The sequence below is a fragment of the Echinops telfairi genome, unplaced genomic scaffold, assembly GCF_000313985.2.
Source record: "Echinops telfairi isolate 266 unplaced genomic scaffold, ASM31398v2 ScPeMD7_7468;HRSCAF=8506_0, whole genome shotgun sequence".
Taxonomy (NCBI): Eukaryota; Metazoa; Chordata; class Mammalia; order Afrosoricida; family Tenrecidae; genus Echinops; species Echinops telfairi.
In genome coordinates this window covers 11,404,307-11,425,808 of record NW_022111369.1, presented here as the reverse complement: position 1 = coordinate 11,425,808, position 21,502 = coordinate 11,404,307, and the positions used below count along the sequence as shown (strand labels likewise).

Genomic DNA, 21,502 nt, shown 5'->3' with positions numbered 1-21,502 from the left:
GAAAGGGGGAACCGATTACAAGAATCTACGTATAGCCTCCTCCCTGTGGGATGGACAGCAGAGAAGAGGGCGGGGGGAGACGTTGGACAATGTAACATATGACAAAATAATAATTTATGAATTATGAAGGGTTCATGAGGGAGGGGGGAGGAGAGGAAAAATGAGCAGCCGATATTAAGGATTCAAGTAGAAGGCAAATGTTTTGAGAATGACGATGGCAACAAATGTACATATGTGCTTGACACAATGGATGTATATATGGATTGTGATAACAATTGTACGAGCCCCAAGAAAATGATAAAAAAAAGAAAGTTGAACATTAATTAAGGAATACCAAAAAAAATGGGTCGGGAAGGTGAGCATCATGGAATGCTAGGTTATTAGAACAAAGTGTTCTTGCATTCAGGGAGTACTTGAGTAGAGGCCCAATGTCTATCTGCTACCTTAATTGTTAACATATAAATATATGTACATAAATCAATTTCCCTATCGTTATATATAAATATATTTACATATGTACATGCCTGTATTTAAACCTGTATAAATGTCATTTGCCTCCTAGTTCTTTACTCTATTTCCTTTTACTTTCCTCTTGTCCCACTATTATGTTCAATTTAGCTTTTCTTAACTGCTTTTGATTTCTATATTTTTATAATATAAAGTAATCAATTTTAAGGCAATCTTAATGACTTTTTAAATTATAAATTCTTAGAGAGCAAAACATTTCCACTTCTAAAATAATTTCATGTTCAGTGATAATATAACCTATCTTTTCCTTTTTCAGAATTACTGTGTACCTCTCATAGCATTAAGTTTCTATTAAGTATAAAGCAATTCACTTAATTCTAAAATGTAACAAAATGTCACAAATTGTGATATATTTAGCCATAAAAGAAATTAAGTGGTTTGTGAAAGAGAATTTTCTTTCTGTTCTTTTGCAACCAAAAATACACTTTTTAAAGCCAGGACAAGTGTTAAGACTTCCATTTTACCCAGATTAAACATATGTTAAGACAACATTTGGTGCTGGCAAAATTCAATTTCATATGCAGAGAAACTAAGCAAGATCCATACCATATAACCTAAATGCTAACCCTAAAACCATACAGTTTCTGGGAAAAAAGAGCAATGTCTTGGGACCCCCCTCTTTTTGAATGACAAAATATCAAACACAACAAAGAATGCACAATCAGTAAAAGATAAAATAAATATTTGGGATGTCATAAAACTATACACTTATGTTTATACAAAGACTTTATCAAGTGAGTATAAAAGATAAGCTACAGACTGAAAAAAAATCTTCAGAACCATATATACAATAATGGTCTGACATTTTAAATATACAAAGGGGCTTCAAAAAGTTTGTGAAGAATTTCCATTATCTTTCCATTTCTTTTTCCCCCAAAATTGGAGCCTCTTCTACATAAGATTTATACAACTTAACAATAACACATCCAAATATGAGCAAAGGACATTTTACCATGGAGGCTAATCCATGGCCAACACACACACACACAAAAACATGCTGTTTTTAAGCCATTAGAGAGATGCCAATCCAAAGCACAATGAGACACCTACCACTTCATTCTCACTCACAACAACAACAACAACAACAACCAAAAATCACTGCCATTGAGTTGATGCCAACTGATAGAGACCCGATAGGGCAGGGTGGAACTTGTCCTGTGTGTTTCCGAGTTTGTAATACTTTATGGGAGTACAAAGTCCTATCTGTCTCCCATGGAGCGGCTGTTGTTTCCCAGTCCAACGTGTTACCATTATGCCAACAGGGCTCCTAGTTATTTTCACAAGGGTGGCTAATATTAAAAGACAAAAAATTAAAATAACAAATGTTGGTGAGGATGTGGTAAAATCAGAACCCTTATTTCTAGTGGGAATGCAAATTGATACACAGTGTGGTGATCCCTCCAACTATTAAAACAGAACTGCCATATGACCCAGCAATTCTATTCTTAAGAATATAGTCAAAGGATTTAAACAGAGCAATGTAAACTAACATAATATCCCAGTGTTCCTTGCAGTACTGCACACAATAGCCAAAAGGTGGAAACAAGTGAGATGTCCACCAGCGGATGAGCAGGAAAACAAGAGGGCTTCAAAAAGTTCTCGACAAAAATTCCATTACCTTTTCATTCCATTTTTGCAAGAACTTTTTGAGGACCCCTGGTCCAATGGAACACTACTCAGTCATAAAGAGAAGTCACAAATTCATACATAATGATACATCATGGATGAGCCTCAAGGACAATCACAAAAAGGGAGATACTGTATGACCTTGTTTATGTTAAATGACAAGAACAGGCAAACTTACTGAGATAAAAGTTTATTGACAGTTAACGGGGGCAAATGGGAAAAGGAAGATGAGAGCCATGGTTTGGGAAGTAACAACTTTCTGTTTACTGTAAAGAATATTTTAGTAGAGATTAAGAAAAATAATTACACAACAGGAAGGGTACCAAAAAACCCCTGGATTTTCCCCAATAGGTGTTCATCAAGCAACTCACTCTGAGTAGAACACCCAGTGGTGTCACCTGGGAAGGTTCTCTCTAGTGAGTTATTTCATATAAGCAGTTTTGCTTGGATCTTCATTTTTTGGTGATCGTCGATTTAAGAGAACAGTATGTGGGTGTGAAATTTTGTTTCCTGCTCGGGGGAAAAATGCTGCAGAAACTGTTGTGATGTTGAACACAGCTTACAAGGACAGTGCTATAGGAAAGACTCAAGTGTTTTCATGTCATTTCAAAAAAGGTGAATATCCCCCCCACACACACCCAAAAGGGGATGAATAATAAAAATGTGGGTGAAGGAAGACAATGGGTAGTGTAAGATCCACAATAATATTAACAATATATAATTGATCAAGGATTTATGAGGGTGGGAGGGTGGGGAAGGGAAAAAAGAGGAGCTTCCACCAAAGGCTCAAGTAGAAAATATTTTGTAAATGATGATGGCAACATATGTAGAAACATGCTTGATACAACTGATGCATGGAATGTTATGAGAGCTGCAAGAGCCCCCAATAAAATGATTTAAAAATAAATAAATAAAATGGGTGAGCTTAATTGAATGTACATCATACCTCAATAAAGCTAGCAGAGCAAGAGAGAGAGAGCAAGGGGTGAGAGAAAAAAAGCAAATAAGAAATAGCCTTAGTATATAGTATACTGCCAATAGGTGGGCAGAATTGGAACAAATAAATTGTAAATCAGTAAAGTCCAGGACATTCAGAGCCAAACAAAACGAGGGAAACAGACAATAGGTGGCACCTATCTTAGTTTTTTATAGTGACAGCAACAGCACTGAGAGGTGACATTTAAATTGGTTTTCAAAACACAAGCAAGTGTTTCCAGGGAAAGGAAGGGCATTTCAGAGGGAGGAAATGCATTTGCAGAGCCACCAAGATGCAAAAGAGCCTGGCAAAGGGTAAGAAGCTGTGTGTTTAAGGGCTCTGGGTAAATAAATGTCTAGAAAAACCGACGGCAAGGAGATTTCTAATCCACTTTTACGTAGCTAGAGAATTTTGATTTTTCTATAAACAGTAAGGAGTTTAAAGGTTTCTAGCCTTTCTTTGAAGTATGAAGCTTTCTGTAAAGCAAGGCAGGTCTGGTAGGCAGTGTGGAAGATAAGTTTCAGTAGCAAGAGGCTGATAGGATAGAGCAGCAGCAGAGAAATGTTCATGCTGTGTGAATGGAACAGCAAGATGAAGGCGCAGGCAATGGGAACAATGAGTAAAACAGTTTTGAAAGACATTTCTGAGGTTGAATTGAGAGATTTGGGTGGCAGATCATCTGTGGAACTGACTTAATAAGAAAGATCCTGGAAGGCACAGAGATGACAAAGTTTAGAACATTGTAAACGTTAAAAAATAATAATGCGATATATACATGACTTTACTAAAAGATGCCAAAAAATTTAAGCACAAATGAATGTTTTCCCCTTAAAAATAACAAAATATGAACTTATTTTGAAGATGATTTCAGACTTCCTACAAACTTTCATTTTTTGTTTATTAGTATACATACATGCAGGCTTTCATTTAGTCAGCAATTGAAAAATATTTTTTGAGTGCCTGTAACGTGCTAAGCTCTGTTCAAAGCTTTGGCAATACAAAAATTACTGTAACAAAGCAGAAATTGTGGTTTGTCATATAGGCAGATGCAAAAGTAGCTATATTGTGAATATTAAATGCCCAGAAACAAATCTAACATAAAGGGTAGCAAGGCTTTCATCAATGTCTATGTCACTTTACTAAAAACTATGTAAAATTTATGAATACATATAAATATATTCATGGATGTGAAAAATTATTATTTAAAGGACAGTCAGAATCCTTAACAACTGGATTCCAAAATGAGTATAGAATAACTGCACAAGAAAAGTTAAAACGAGTGAAAAAGTATAACAAGGATATTGAGTAATTTGTTCAAGATTTGAGTAATAAATAGTTATCTCGATATTATCTCAATATTCTAGATTTAAATGTAATATGGTGAGTAGAAGAATATCATCGACTAGGGTATCCAATCTATACAGAAGGACAGATTAACTGAAATGCTCTCAACTTAGAGGAGACTTTCAAAAAGTACTGTCATAAGAAAGTCTTCTTATGAAGTTTCAGTAAGTAAAATGACTTGACACAGACATAAATCCTAACACAAAGCAGAGAATCCAGAAACAGATTCTTTGTATAAATAAAAATACAGTATATAGTAAAGGAGCCAATTCAAAATAATAGGGAAAATTTTTTATTTGTAATTTTTTTTGAAAATGGTCTATATAGAGAAAACTAAGAATAAATGGATTAAAGAATTAATTGTAAAATATTTAGACTATTAGGTAGGATTTTTAAATTTTAGGTAAGAAATTCTTGCACATGAATCCAAACATGAAAGTCATGTATTAAAAAATTGATTAAATACATTAAAATGTATTTTGCCTCTGTAAGCTAAAAAGCAACACAAAGTTTGCTCTCCATAGGGGTTGAGAAAATATTTGTCACCTAAGTAATAAATTATTATTATCCCAAATTCCCAAGTAATGCCTATATAACAAAAGACAGTGTCAATACACTAAGAATTGGCACACAATGTAGGTAGGCAATTCATAGAACGGGAGATAGAAATAGAAATGTATGAGAAGGACATTTTGCTTCACTAGCAAGTAGAAAAATGCAATATTAAAACAACAAGATAATGTTTTCACATAGGACACTGGCAAAAACATTGTAATTCAAGGGTTTTTTTTTAGGAAGCATCGCATCTCATACACTGATGCAAATATTCCCCCCAATTGCTCTCAAATTAATTCAACGTCATAGAAGCCACACACAGATGCTACACCTCGGAAGTATTTTTGAAGCAGCATGGAACCTCACACACTGAGGAGGCAAATATAAACTAGTACCCACCAACCCAAGCGTCCGTGAGTTGATTCCAACTCAGAGGGTTTCCAAGATTATAAATCTTTACAGGAACAAACCTCATCTTTCTCCTGTGAAGCAGTGGGTGCGTTTCAGTTTCCAACCTGGAGGTTAGCAGTTCAGTTCCTAACCCACAGTGCAACCATGGTTACTTATCCATTAGTACAGTCAGTGTGAAAATAAATTTTGGTTAAGAGCCATTAAAATTTGAAAATACTTTAAACCTATGGTCCAGCAATTGTATGTCATTTAAGCTTCAAAACCAAACTGAGGCTCCAAGAGGTTAAGTAGTTTTAGCAAGACCTCCAAGGGCCAAGTCATCTCAATAGGCTAGGTTTAAATATGACACATTGATCAGAATAATATTATCAACTGGTACATCTAACCTGCAGAGAATAAATAGATTAATTGAATAGCCCTCCAGTTAAAACACACACCCACCCACCCACCCCCTCACCCCCGCCATTGAGTCCACTTCAGCTCAGTGACCCTAGAAGACCCACGGGGTAGAACTGCTCCCGTGGTTGCGGAGGCTGTCACAGCTGACGGGAGTAGAAAGCCTCATCTTGCTCCCAGAGAGCAGCAGTTGGTTCAAAGTGCTGACCTGGAGGTTAACAGCCAGCTAACCACTGTGCTACCAGGGCTCCTCCTCAGATGATATAAAATAATCTAACTTTTCCATCCAAAGCCCTAAATTTACTTCTGCAGTAGTAAAAGAAAAAAATAATAGTGTTGCTTTTATATGAATTATTTCCACAAAATGTTAACATAAAGTAAGGAAAGTAGATACCCTAACCAAACCTACTGGCGGTGAGCAGATTCAGATTTAGGGTAATCCTGTAAGACAGAGTAGTACTTACTACCCCACAGGGTTTCCAAAGCTGTACGTATCTTTATGGAAACAAGCAGTGGCTGGTGGGTTTGAATTGCTGGCCTGCTGGTCAGCAGCCTCGTGTGTAAACGATGCGCCAGGAGGGCTCCATGGAAAGCAGTTAATCACATGATAACTTTTTGTTTTAATTTTTAGGCAAAACAAGTAACATTAATAGAATAGCGTATCTCTATGCCATTATTATTTGAAATAAAAGGGAGAGGGAGAGGGAGAGGGAGGGAGAGAGAGAGAGAGAGAGAGAGAGAGAGAGAGAGAGAGAGAGAGAGAGAGAGAGAGAGAGATTAGGAATGGTTTCATGCTACAAATCTATCCAGATGGGGGTAGGGGGAAAAAGAAGTTTCCAATTCATTGTGATTTTACCAAAGGACACACTGCAAATACATTTGCAAAAAGCACTCATTGCAACACTATAGATGTTGCTTCTTGCAGAACTGAGCATGTGCACAACTAGCCCTCTACACCAAATCTGTGGGAAGTAAGAACATACGCTTTTCATGACATCTTATAAACATTCACAAGCACCAACTGTTCTATTTATATAAACACATTCACTGCAGTGCCTGCATCACAAATAGAGGTTCCAGCTCACAAACCTGTTTTAAATAGTTTCTGCTTAGCCGGGATCTCTGAAAGATGTTCATGTTATCCATGCTAATAAACAGTAAGCTTTATTTGGATTGCCTTTTCCATTCCCCATTTTCCTTTCCCGCAAATTTTACTCTTATCAAGTAAAAAATTATACAAAAAAATCTATATTGACAGCATGGAAATAATAGGAATGAACACATTTTGAAAATAAACTTTGTCACAAAAGTCACAAAAGCTACATAGAAACCTTACTGTATTGTATCAAAAAACACCTTCAGAAATGAGTAAATGTGGCAGGCACCAAATCTGACCTCCTCTGGTTATCCAAGGGGAAGCAGAATCTAACTCCACAGCAACCCAAGGCTGTGGGCCCCAGGGCAGAGTCAGACGAGCCTCTGCTTCACCCTACTCTGCCATGAGTCATTCCTCCCACGACACTCCACTTCTCTGATACATTGCAAAGACCATACGGAACTCCAGACAATACTCAGCGTTATGGGGGTTTATTAGGGAAGCTAACAGGTTATCTATCACAAGTAAAGATCACAAAAATGTAAAGAATACAGTCACTGGTCCTCAGTAACCCTTCTCCTCAGCAGCCAAGTTTCTCTTTCTGGTTCTCCGTTTCTTGGCCACATGGTCCCTTGGTCTTTATATCCCTGGGCCAGGAAGCCAACAACTTCTCTGCCTCATGGTCCCATAATCTTGGCACGACCACTCTGGTCATTCTCATGATTTCTTTCCCGGCCATGGGTTCAGCCTCCATCACTTTAGGCAGGGATTTCAAAACGTGTTCTGCTGCTGCTTCTTCCTTGATGGTTTCAGGAACTCTCTTCCTGCTTTTAAGATAGCTCTCTTATAGTCATAAGAATAGCAACCAAAACTGACTGCCCACCTCTGGTAGTGTTTCACACGCCTCATTTGCACAGTTCTATGGAATCCTCCGGTGGGAGTTTCAGAGACATGGATAGAAAAGTCATATATAAAAAAATGTATATAATGTATATACAAAGTAGATATAAATGTATATATAAAGGGTATATATATAAATATATATATAGTAGATGGCTGCATGAACAGGTGTATTGTTGTGGAGGCTAAACCAGTCCCCATCTGCCACAAATCAGGCTTTTTATGTCACACATTGGTATCCAATCTTTTCAGAACCTCTAAATAGAAAGCTTGATCAACAGTCTGACCTGGTGGAACAAACTCCAAATGCACTATTGCACTCACATGAAAAAAAACCCAAAAACAAATGAGCATCATCTTGATCTTTGATGTCTCTTGATAAGCTTTTTTTGGGTGAGGTGATGATGTCATCTTCCACTCGTTTGATTGACATTTACTTTCGGGGTTGTAAGAATAGCACCATGTCTCATTACCAATAATGACCTTTGGAAAAACAGTCTGGGTCACTTCGGAGCTGCTCTTTCAACACACAACATGTTTCTAGTGGATGTTCTTTTTGCTGGGCAGTCAGAATCCAAGGCACAAATTTAGCAATGATCTTGCTCATTCCCAAATCTTCCATTACAATTCGCTGAACTGAGCTCCAAGATAGTACAGACAACTTCCCCATCTCTTCAATGGTTGGTCGTTGGTCTTCTAGCACAATTGCATGAATTTTGTAGACATTTTCATCTATTCGGGAAGTTCATGGGCATCCAGAAATAGGTTTCTCATCAATCAACATTTCACCTTTTCTGAAACAAGAAAAACACTCGTACACTTGAGCTTTTCCCACGGCGCTGTTCCTGGAAGCTGTGCTCATCATCACAATGGTTTCTATGGCATTTTTGCTGAGCAGGAAACAAATTTTCACAGCCACACGCTGTTCTCTTAAATCAGTCACCACACACAAAAAGTTTGAGAGAAACTGCTTTTATGAAAAAATTCACTGGGAGCAGAGTGAACCTTCCCAGGTGATGCCACTGGGTGCACTAACTCAGAGTGAGTTGCTTGATGCTTACCTAGCGGGGGGAAAATGCCCAGTGGAGCTTTTTTCTGAGTTTTTTTTTTTTTTGGGGGGGGGGGGTACCCCCGGGTATACCTTTGAGAAGTTAAAAAGTATATTTTGGCATTTACCTTTACCACATAGTCATAAGAATATGGCTAAAATCTAAAACAAACAAACAAACAAACCTGGAAGAGGTCAAGGTATAAAAAGAAGCAATAGGTCCTTAGCAGTTTAATTTTACTCTTAATTACATGATCAATGTGTCCTTGTTCATTACCTGTGTGTACCCCAGCCCCTCCTGCTCACTGTGTTGCAGTGATTTACTTGATATGGCTCTTATAATCCTAGTCTTTGCAACTCCCACCATAGGACTCCGTGGGACTGTGCACACTGGATGTAGTTCCTCTTTTCTTGATGGGCATGGGTAAGAGAAGGTAGGGGAGGATGCTGAAAAAAATAATTCAGCTGTGGATTACCATAACATGGGTGATTATGATTTTAAAAACGTAAACCTCTAGAGTGGGGATCAGTCAAATTTGCCAACCTGATAGGTATAAAATGAGCCATCTGAGAAACAGGAGCGGGCATCTCACTACCACTAGGAAAGAGCCAGGAGCAGAAGGCAGTGTAGCATTTAGCCCCTGTGATTCATGCATTTGGACCGTCCTCAACCCAGGAATTAGAGCTGCGGCACCAGAGGAGCAGCAAAGGAGTGACAACAGAGTCAGGAGCACAAGACAGAGCTGTGAACTTCCTAGCCCACTACGCAAGTAAATCTGAATGCCTTTGGGCACGAGGCTCATCTGATGAGTGGGTGTCTCTACACACTTAATCAGGGGAGCTAGCTTTACTGGGCATATAAACTGTGGTTCTGGAAAAGACTATTGAAAGTACCATGGACTGCTAAAAGGATAAACCTATCTGTCTTGAAGCAGTATGGCCAGAGTGCTCCTTAGAGGCAATCATGGCAAGACTACAACTTATATACTTTGGACACACACTCAGGAAAGACCAGTCCCTTGAGAAGGGCGTTGTGTTCGGTAGAGGGGCAGCAAAATGGAGGAAGGCCCTCAAGGAGATGGATGGACACAGGGGCTGCAGCAATGGGCTCAGGCATAGAAACAACTGTGAGAAGAGCACAGTATCGGCTATGTTTAGTTCTGCTGTGCATCGCGTCACTATGGGTCAAAACTGACTTGATGGCACCTAGCAACAACAGGTTTGCTGACCCATGTAGCTGAGCACCTTCTGGCTGACGTTTATTACAGAGTGGCATACCTTTTGGCATTTTGTCAGCAGTGCTAAAAGAGCTCCGTAACACGTTGCCAGACAGGGCAGACGACAAGGGACCTTGTGGCTGAGAGGACAAGGACCAGAGAGAGGCATACCTGCAATATAATTGAGGGAAGGCATTCCTGACTGGAAGAACTATTATCTTGAGCATTTTCTATTCTTTAACTTGTTAATTTCCTTAATAAACTCTATCTCTAATGAGCACCACCTGGGTTTTCGGTGTTGTGTCCACTGCAATGAATCATTCAACCCAGCAAAGAAGTGGTGTGTGCTTGAGGAGGGGCAGTTTGATGGCAGAATGGGAAAAAGAAAGTTGGACGGTGGAGGCATGCCTGACCTTTATTACATAGAAATAGGCTTCAGGCGGTTGAGTTTGATTCTCCTTCCCCCTTGTAAACTCAGAGGAGGCCAGACAACACACCCAAGTAAGTCTTACACATACCCACATTTATTATGTTACACTTATTGATGAAATCAAGGATCCCTAGAGGCACAGTGGCTCAGCGCCCGGCTGCTGACTGGAAGGTCAGTAGTTTGATCCCACCAGTCATTCTGTGGGAGTAAGATGTGGCAGTTTGCTTCTGTAAAGATTTGCAGCCTCGGCAACACTATAGGGCAGTTCTACTCTGTTCTATAGGGTCACTATGAGTTGGAACCAATTTGGTGGCAACAGGTTGGGCTTGGTACTAATTAAATCAAATAAAGAACATAAGAGCCAACTTTTTACTGAGGTCTCTAATTTTAACTGTCTCACTTATTTAAGAACAATGAACGCTCCCAGAAAGCAATGTTGCCCAAAGCCACAGATACATGTAACTGTCCCGGCAGGTTTCAGGGGGCCAGGACAATACAGCTGGGAAGCGCACAGGCTCTGGAGCTAGACTGGATTGGAAAGACTCTCCTCTTAGCTCACTGCTTAAATTTACACAAGTTACTGCCCACCCTCACCCACTGCCTCACTGTCCTAATTTGAAGAAAACTTAGAACAGCAGCACAACTTGATTGAAGACCTATGATGATTAACAAGATATTGCCAAAAGAAGTAATTCACAGAGACCCCAGCACACAGTCATTATAAATGCCAGAGCCATTGGGAAATAGTAGAGATGCGCCCATCCCATAATAAAGACTAAATTCTACTGACTCTAACATCACTCACTTCTCTATGACAGAAGTTTCAATTCATAGAGATATTTTAAAATTTCTTATATGATATATTTTAAATACATTTAAGCAGTAGATAACAAAAGAACTCCATTCTACCGTTTACCAAATTAAAAAGAAAACTCTTCCTTAAGATTACTATGCTAATTCTTTCTTTCCTCTAATGACAAGATTAAATTATCATTTAAAACATGACACTATATTATTTTGTTTATAGTTCTACAATAATAATTGCAGGCACAATCGGAATACTTATTAGGAAAAATAGTTAATCCAAATAAGTTGAATTACAACATGTTCATTCTTGCTTTGAAAGAAAAATGAAAGGAATAATATAGTTTAATTTTCTTTTAAAATTTCCTTAACATGAGCTGCAATCCTATATATGTGAAATGCCTGTAAACTTTGAGAATTTTAGGTCATTTACAATGCTGCGCTTTGAAAATTCCCAACTGCTTCATTTTGAATAATTTCACTATTACTCATCCCAGAATGTATTTACATAGGTATCAATGTTATGATTTCAATTTTTTTGACTATATATATTTTAAAAATGATGTAATCACTGGACAAGCAATAGTTACTGCAGGGCAACAGAAAATAGTCTTCATTTATTTAAGGAGCAGACAAAACAAGTCTTCATTGCTCTGCAACTTGAATAGCTCCCAGAACCAGGATATTACCTGCCCTGACATAAGATCCTTAGTCATCACTGGCTATTCTGCAAGGGCTCACACATCTGTCTGATGAATCTCGGAAGCTCTGCATTATAGTGGGTGGTGAAATTAACTAAGAGAGAAATTATACATGCCCTAGCATCTCAATCTTCTTAAAAAGCTCTGAACTTGGTTATTTCATAAGCAAGCACTATTATCTCTAATGGCCATGGCATTTTCTAGTAACAATTTAGGTGCCTGAGAGTCTTATTAACTCTTTGAGGACATTAAGGTTCCATTAAGAACATTAGATCCTGAAGCCTAATTGTAGCGCACCCTGTGGGCCTGGTGGTCTCCCAGTGTTAATGAGCCAGTCACTGTGTCCGATTTTCTATGCGGGAGTACAAGGCACCTGGTTTCAAATGTTATTTAGGCTTTGTGTAGAATTTCACATCGACCACTCCGTTTCAGAAGATGAAATGTGAAGATTTAAAATAGTCATGTTAAAATTACAGAAATACAATTTCTTTGCCAGCAGGAACAGTTTCTTTCTAATGGAAACATATGTTCTCTGAGGTAATGGCAAGTTTGAGCTCATTCATATCAAAGTTAAAACAGGATAATATAGCCTACCAAAATCTGCACATGTTCACTAAGATCAAAGAAGTTATTTCATCACAAATAAAACAACTCACAAACTTTCTAAAAGAATCACAATAAAAAAATCACAATTTAATATGCCTCAATTAATATAGTTTTAGATGTATTTATGAGAAGAAAGATTGTATAGAAAGTACAAGATTTATTAAAACAAAAAAGAAAAGCAATATGATTCAACCAACTCAGATAACAGCAATATGATTTAACAGTCAGAAGACAGATTTTACATGTCCTATAATGTCTCAAGGTAGCAGTCCAGTACTGTTCATGTGAATAATCGATCTTACAAGTAAATAGAAATCAATTCAAACCATTTTTTTCCTTTGACTGGATATGTTAAAAAAAAATTTGTAGATTAAAAACTTGTTATTTATTTACTACTTTTATAAAGTATGAAAATAAGATAAACAAACCCAAGTAAACTAATGAAATGTATAAGAAATGTATATCACTTATGTGTTCAAGTCTCATAATTGTAGTTTCCATTTTTAGTTTTGACTGAGGTAAGATGACTAACCTTTCTCTCTCCAGTTATAGGCAAAAAGATGGGGGTGGGGGTGGGGGTGGGGGAGAAATCCCTCCTGCTGTTCCATGTTAAGAAAGGGTACTATATTCATAGAAAAGAAAATAAGTCAGATCATAAGTATAATGGGCTTCAATCAGCTCATAAATCTACAAGGTGCCGTTAACAAACCCACGGACAAGAGAGCAGCAAGTGATCTAAACTCGATGGCGAGGAGGGTGTAGGGTGCCTTGTAGGACTTGATCAAGGGCAATGTAACCCAGAGGAATTACTGAAATCTGAATGAAGGCCGAACATAAGAGTGGGAAAAGAGGAAAGTAAAAGGAACTAGAAGAAAGAACTAGGAGGCAAAGGGCATTTAGAGAGGTCTAAATATAGGCATGTGTGTATGTAAATATATTTCTATATAATGATAGGGAAATAGATCTATGTACATATATTTACATGTTAAGTATCAAGGTAGCAGACAGACATTGGACCTCTACTCAAGTACTCCCTCAATGCAAGAACACTTTGTTCTATTAACCTGGCATTCCTTGATGCTCAGCTTCCCAAAACGATTGCTGTAGACAAAATGGGTTTATAGCAAATGTGGTGAAGAAAGCTGACGGTGCCTGGCTATCATATAGAGTCTGGGGTCTTAAAGGCTTGAAGATAAACAAGTGGCCACCTAGCTGAGAAACAACAAAGTTCACATGGAAGAAGTATACCAGCCTGTGTGATCATGAGGTGTCAAAGGGATCAGATATCAGGCATCAAAGACTCAGAACAAAAAATCATATCAATGTGAATAAGGGGGAGTACAGAGTGGAGATCCAAAGCCCATCTGTAGACAATTGGACATTCCCTTACAGAAGGGTACCAAGGAAGAGATGAGACAGTCAGGGTACAGTACAGCACAGATGAAATGTACAGCTTTCCTCTAGTTCTTTAATGATTCCCCCCACCCCCCCACTATCATGATCCCAATTCTACCTTACAGTTCAGGCTAGACCAGAGGATGTACATGAGTACAGATAAGAGCTGTAAACACAGAGAATCCAGGACAGATAAACCCTTCAGGACCAATAATGAGAGTAGTGATATCAGGAGGGGAAGGGAAATGTGGAGGAAAAAGGGGGAACCGATCACAATGATCTACATTTAACACCCTCCCTGGGATATAGACAACAGAAGGGTGGATAAAGGGAGACATCGGTGTAAAACATGAAAAACTAATAATAATTTACAAATTATCAAGGGTTCATGAGAGAGGGAGCCGGGGGAGGGGAAAAAATAAGGAGCCGATATCAAGGGCTCAAGAAAAAGAAAATCTAGAAGGTGCCAGGAGGAGCCTAAATAATTTAAGGTGAAACTGAAAGAGCAAATGTTATAAAAATGGGGGGAGGAGGAATATGGACAAAGAATAATAATAGCTACCGTATATTTAGTCCTTCATATGTAAAAGCCAGATATATTACATAAAACGTTTCTTACGCTGTCGACAACCTTGGCATTGGTATTATCATCTGCATGTATGGAATTCAGAAAGACTGAATGATCTGCCTGGAACTTGCCCTGCCAACAACGTTCAGGCTGAAGTCTGCTTGGCTCTAAGGAACATTAACTCTTCATGAGGACATGCTATATCCAGACTTTAAATCTCTGGGGCATCTGAATCTCTAACAACAGGCCATCCCCATTCATTCAAAGAAAAAGAGAGGGAACAGGGTGGTGGTGGGGTTGAGCTGATATCAGGCAGGCATGACGGAAACCAAGAGAGGAAGAAGAAGATGGAGGAAGAAAGAAAGAAAGAAAATCTTCTGGAGATAGAGTCAGTAACCAGAGTGTACTTTCTCAATCTGTCTGTCGACATCAGTGATTCTCAAAGTGGGCCATACTACCCCATGGGGGCACCAGAACAATCCAGGGAGCTGCACAAACAGATACCTACATTTTACCCTCGCTTATGAGCCATAGCACAGGAGTTTTTAATTGCCAGGAATACGGAGTAATTTTTTTTGAAAAGACAGCAGTAAGTCAAATAAGTTTGGGAACATATATCTATTTTCCTCTCTTGTTCCTCCTATCAATGACACAAACATGTTAGACATAACCATGTTACATTTCCCCCATGGGTATCTTAGAAATAGCACACAGAACAAAGCATAATATTTAACTCCCAAATCTATAATATTTTGCATGCACCCATTTTACATTCTAAGAGTTCCAATGATACATTGCCTTGTTTCTGTTTTGTAGAAAGGTATAGCCTTACCATGAATCTTTGAGGCTTCCGGATCATTCACATTGATAGCAATTACTTTCCAATCAGTTTCACCTTCATCAATAAGAGCCAAAATTCCAAGGATCTTCACTTGGATGACCTCTCCACGAGAAAAAATCTTGATGGAAATAAGAAATTCATTGTTTGCAAGGTTTGTGAGAAATATATTTATATGAAAACATTTAGACAACTAGAAAGCAGGACAAAACACAGAAAGTCGTTCTTGCAGACATAAAACACCAGGCAGTCCAGAATCATGAGCCCAGAGTGATGAAAATACATGCTGAGCGCTTAGTCTTGGCTTTGTGCTTCACACACTTTCTAAACCAGAGGTTAAAAAAAAAGGAAAAGTACAGAGGTCTTCCTGAGATGAGGAGTCAAAGAGTAAGGTTCAGAGTCTGTAAGAGCTGGAATGTCAGGCCGATGACTGAACAGGAAGGAAGATCACAAAGAAATAAATCCATAAACTTTTAAAGGGATTCCTTTGGGTACTTACATAGTGCAAAACCTCCAAGTCTGAGGAAATAATCATTTAAGTTCTGAAAACCAGGAAAACGTCATTAACAATAAAGAGTCCAGAGAATCATGTCTGAGTGGTACAGCTAAACTAGTCCTCTAGTAAAACTATTCTGGCTTCGCCATAGTAGTTTTAAAAGATTCCTAGAAAGGATCAGTCTGAGCTAAGAGTACCTTAAGTACCTGAAAAAACCAACACTCTTTAAAAGGAAACAAAATCCAGGCAATCAACAATATAACATTCACAACATTTAAAATCAAGAAACAGGTGCATGTAACTCCTAAATTGGAGGAGGAAAAAAAAAATCAATTAAAATGACAGATGTCAGAATTAACAGATTTTAAAACAATTATTATTTTCATTCATTTATTTTAAAAAATCATTTTATTGGGGACTCATACAGCTCATCACCATCCATATATACATGCTCCCCACCACTATTATGATCCCAATTCTACCTTACAATTCAGGCTAGACCAGAGAATGTACATGGGGGTGGGGGAGGGGGGAAGGAAGCATTAAAGAATTAGAGGAAAGTTGTAAGTTTCATCACTGCTACACTGCACCCTGACTGGCTCAACTCCTCCCCCTATGACCCTTTGGTAAGGGGATGTCCAGTTGCCTACACATGGGCTCTGCATCTCCACTCCACACTCCCCCTCATTCATAATAATATGATTTTTTGTTCTGGGTCTTTGATGCCTAATAACTAATCCTATCAACACCTTGTGATCACAAAGGTTGGTATTTCCTCAGGACTTCCTTCCTTGCTTTGCTCCCTTTGCTGTTCTGTTGTACATCCTTAGTGTTTTGCCTCGGTGTGGTGGGGTCAGATTGGGTGCAATTCCCACACTGTGTCTCCAGTGTTGTCCACTGTAGCGCTATGGGTCAGTAAAGGATGTCATGTCTTGTAGTGGGGCTGGCCCTATGGTCCTCTCTGTGCATTGGCTGCTCTGAGCAGGAATATTGTCATCAGGGCTTGGTTGGTCTGGATGTGCTCCACTCTTTCTTCCTCCCCTTTCATTTGCTCCCATGTGCTTTAATCAGACTTGTCCCTCTCCCTGAGCTGTAGCTTCAGTGCTGTCCTTTGAAGTGAATTCTTCTGGGGGGAGGGGGGAAGCTGTCCAGGTAGTTGGTATTGGGGCCAGGCCCTCTAAAACAATTACTGTATATACTCGAGTATAAGCCAAACCGAATATCAATTGAGGCACCTAATCTTACCACAAAAACTGCATTAAAAATGTGCTGAAAAACTTGGCTTATACACGAGACTATACGGTACTATAAATATTCTCAACATACACAGGAGCAAAGGAAGAGGGACGAGAGAGTAGGACACATCCTCGCCCACCAAGCCCCGAGGGCGATATTCCTGCTTAGAGCAGCCAATACACAGAGAGGACCATAGGGCCGGCCCCACCACGAGACATGATGTCCCTCACTGACCCATAGCACTCTGAGGGAAAGCACTGGAGGCACAGTGTGGGAATTGTGTCCCATCTGACCCCAGCATTTCAGGAGAAATGCTAAGGGAGTGCAACAGAGCAGCAAGGGGAGCAAAGCAATGAAGTCAGACCTTGAATTATTTATAGGCTTTTCTGTTCTTTGGGGGGTTTTTTGGGTCAGTTTTGTTGTTGTTTTGTTTCCAATGAGCAATAGAAGGCTTGAAAAATCATCAATAGCAGCCAACACAAACGCCTCACCAAAGATAAGCAGCTCCAGCTATTACATTAGAGGTGAGTTAATTAAATGTTTGATCACTCTGGCCTGTGAATAATCCAAATGGCCCTTGGCAGAAAAAGGTTTCTCACCCCTGGTTTAAAGCCAAAATAATGAGGTGTTGCAGAGATGTATATGTAGAAATAAAAAGTATTACAACAAAGATGCCAGATGGGGAGATAAAAGATTATTCTTATGAAGTTCATAAATTGTGAACTGTAGTGAATAAAGCTGATGGTGCCCGGCTATCAAAAGACATAGTATCTGGGGTGTTAAAGGCTTGGAGGTAAACAAGCAGCCATCTAGCTCAGAACCAACAAAGCCCACATGGAAGAAGCACACCAGCCTGTGTGATCACGAGGTGTAGAAGAGGTCAGGTATCAGGCTTTAAAGAACAAAAAATCAAATCATTGTGAATGAGGGGAAGTGCAGATTGAGGACCCAAGACCCATCTGTAGGCAACTGGACGTCCCTTTACAGAAGCGTTGCGGGGAGGAGACGAGTCAGTCAGGGTGCAGTGTAGCAACAATGAAACCTACAACTTTCCTCTAGTTGTTAAATGCTTCCTCCCCCTTTCACTATCATGATCCCAATTTTACTTTACATATCTAGCTAGAGCAGAGGATGTACACTGGTACAGATAGGAACTAGAAACACAGGGAATCCAGGACAGATGATCTCTTCAGGACCAGTGCTGAGAGTGGCGATACCAGGATGGTGGAGGGAGGGTGGGGTGGAATGGGGGAACCAATGACAAGGATCTACATATAACCTCTTCCCTGGGGGATAGACAACAGAAACGTAGGCAAAGGAAGACATCGGACAGTGTATGATATGACAATATAATAATAATTTGTAAATTATCAAGAGCTCTTGAGGGAGGGGGGAGTGGGGAGGGAGGGAGGGAAAATAAATGAGGAGCTGATACCAAGGTGTCAAGTAGAAAGCAAATGTTTAGAGAATGTGAAGGCAATGAATCCACAAATGTGCTTGACACAATGGGTGCGTGTATAGATGGTGATAAGAGTTGTATGAGCCCCCGGTAAAAAGATTTTTTAAAAAAGGACTGGTTGACATTCAACCATCAAAGGCGGTATATAACAAGTACCTATGATGGAAAGGCATAGAGGCTGCAGAAATGGGCTCACCATAACAACAATTGTGAGGAGTGCATGGGTCAGGGCACTGTTTTGCTCTGCTATGCATAGGGTTGCTATGAGTTGGAGCCGACATTACAACAACAACAACATGTTGCTGAAGGAAGAAGTCTTATAGCATTAGGTCCCAAAAGGATGTAGGAATTGATGTAACAGTAATTGTGATATTTCAAGAAAGGAATAAAACAGTGGAGCAGCTCACTTGTCTGTGCTAAGCAGTTTGGAAAACAGCTACCTGGCCAACTGACAAGAGATCCATAATATATGTCCACCTCAAAGAAAGGTGATCCAACAGCATGAAACAATTATCAAATAATATCACTGATATTGCATCCAAAAAGGGGTTTGCTGAAAATAATTAAAAAAACAAAATAAAACAAAAAATGATTGCAGTAGCATATCCCTAGGGAACTTCCAGAAATTCAAGACAAATTCAGAAACGGACATGAAGAGAACATTGCTGAGATCGATGGATCTTGGCTGAAGCAGAGAATACCCTGAGATCTTTATTCGACTCTTCTCGAGCACTCAATTATGCATATCATCACAAATTATGGATAATATTATAAAGGAGAGGAATTGTAGAGCACTTAATGTTGTTCAATGTGGAACGTATACATGGACTAAGAGGCTCTTGTCCAAACAGAACAAGGGAATACTGCAGGGTTTAAAGTCATGAAAGGTAAACATCAGAATTGTTTCTTTTCATCCTGTTCATCTAGTCTGTATTCTGAGGGAGTAGTTCATGAGGAAGAATGCAGCATCAGGATTGGAGAGTCATTAACCACCTATAGCGGATACGATCTTGATTGCAGAAAATGAAGAGGACTTAAAACTGATGAAGATGAAAGATTACACCCATCATTCTGGATTACATCGCAATGTAAAGAAAACGGAAATTCTCACAAGTGAGCCAATAAGCACATCATAATGACTAGAGAAATGATTGAAGTTATTACGGATTTAATTTTACCTGGGTCTACAATCAATGTCCCTGGAGCACTAAAACAAAAACAAAAACAAACCCCAAACTATGTAAACATGCTATGAGTAAATATGCTACAAAGTCAAAGATGCCAGTTGGAGGACAAAGGTGCAGCAGATCATCGCAAATGCATGTGAAAACTTGAAAACGAACCAGGAAGACTAAAGAAGCAATGTATCTGAATGATGCTGTTGGCAAAGAATGCTGAACTGACAATGATCGGTCAGAAGAACGAACAAATCTGTCTTGGAAGAAGTGTAGCCAGAATGCTCCTTAGAAGGAAGGATGATGAGACTTGTTACACATACTTTGGACATATCACCGGGAGAAGCCAGTCCTTGGAGAAGGACATCAAAATCACACTTGGTGATATGAAAGGGCAGCAAAAAAGGGGGAAGACTCTCAAAGAGATGGATTAACATAGTAATTGCAAGTGTTTTCAAACATAGCAATAATTGTGAGGATTGGACAGGATCTGGCAGTATTTTGTTGTAGCTCAGTGAGGATCAACTTAATAACAAAAACTGATTAGTCTCACTGCTTTATGTCACTTGTGTCTGCTTGGGTTAGGATGGGCTGTCTAGAGAAACAGACCAGTGATACTAATCTATGTACAAGAAAGAACTTTATATAAAGAAGCAACATTACACCAAGAAGGTGCCCCAGTCCTGTCCAACTCAAGTCCACAGGTCCCATGTCAGCCAAGGACCTCTTTTGACTCACATCACTGCAGGCCAATGATGCTGAACAGTGAAACAGGAAACAAGGATATCACAGGCTGGTGAGTGTAGGGTCATGTGGATCCTAGGTTGGGGGAAGCATGGCAGGGATCCAATATAGCTCTCAGGGTCAGGTAGCATACATGGGGCCACCCCTGGAGGTAGATACAGAGTTCCAGTGAAGAGGAAGGTGAAGCAGCAGAGAGAAATTGTCTCTGCTCCATCATGCTCTAATACAAAAGGCCACACCCCCAAGAAGGTGGCATTAAGCTACCACTTGATTGACAGGTTGAACTCCACCCCTAAGGAGAAGTGTCTAATTGACGTAATGCTACAATATCAGTTGAGTAGCTGTATCAGAGGTCACATGCGGTGCCCTCACAGGTTGACACTGTTCAGGGTATTACTAAGCAGAGGCAATTACAATTAGATTTTTCAAGACTTTGAGTGCCTCATATGTCACTGTACAGGATTTTTCTTTAAATTATTAGTGCATATTCATCATGTTTAAACAAGAGAAGATGAAAAGGGGGGCCTTAAATATTGCACCTTTAAGGCACCAGTATGGTGAGGTTATTTTATAGCAATGATTTTATATATATATATATATATATGTAAATAATTATCAAATTCTTCCCAACTCGCATCAAAGCCTGAGAAAAAGGAGAATATTCAAAATGGAATATCTCATAGATTTTTTTCCATAAAAACAAAGACATGAAAGGAAGCTATAACCAAAATAAGTTTACAAGTAGCTTGTTAGCCAAGCAAGTAAATAATTTTTACCAATGGCAAGGCAATTAAATCATGTAGAGTATAACAACTGTGGTAGTTACATAATCTGTTGTCAATTTGAGAGGATTAAGAGTGAAGGGGTGGAGTCTAGCCTGTCAATCAGGTAGTAGCTTGATGACTTCATTTGGAGGTGCTAAGGAAATAAATAGCTCACTGGAGGCAGAACGC

At 39.1% G+C, this 21,502-nt stretch overlaps 1 protein-coding gene across 1 annotated transcript in view; it reads right to left on the bottom strand.

The window, feature by feature from the left end:
* PPA2 (inorganic pyrophosphatase 2) overlaps nt 1–21,502 on the bottom strand; it is a 126,895-nt gene that overhangs the window by 38,571 nt on the left and 66,822 nt on the right. Inside the window, exon 7 of the mRNA XM_045284324.1 lies at nt 15,434–15,560. Within this exon, the coding sequence (XP_045140259.1) occupies nt 15,434–15,560 (127 nt within the window). The remainder of the gene's footprint in view (nt 1–15,433; nt 15,561–21,502) is intronic.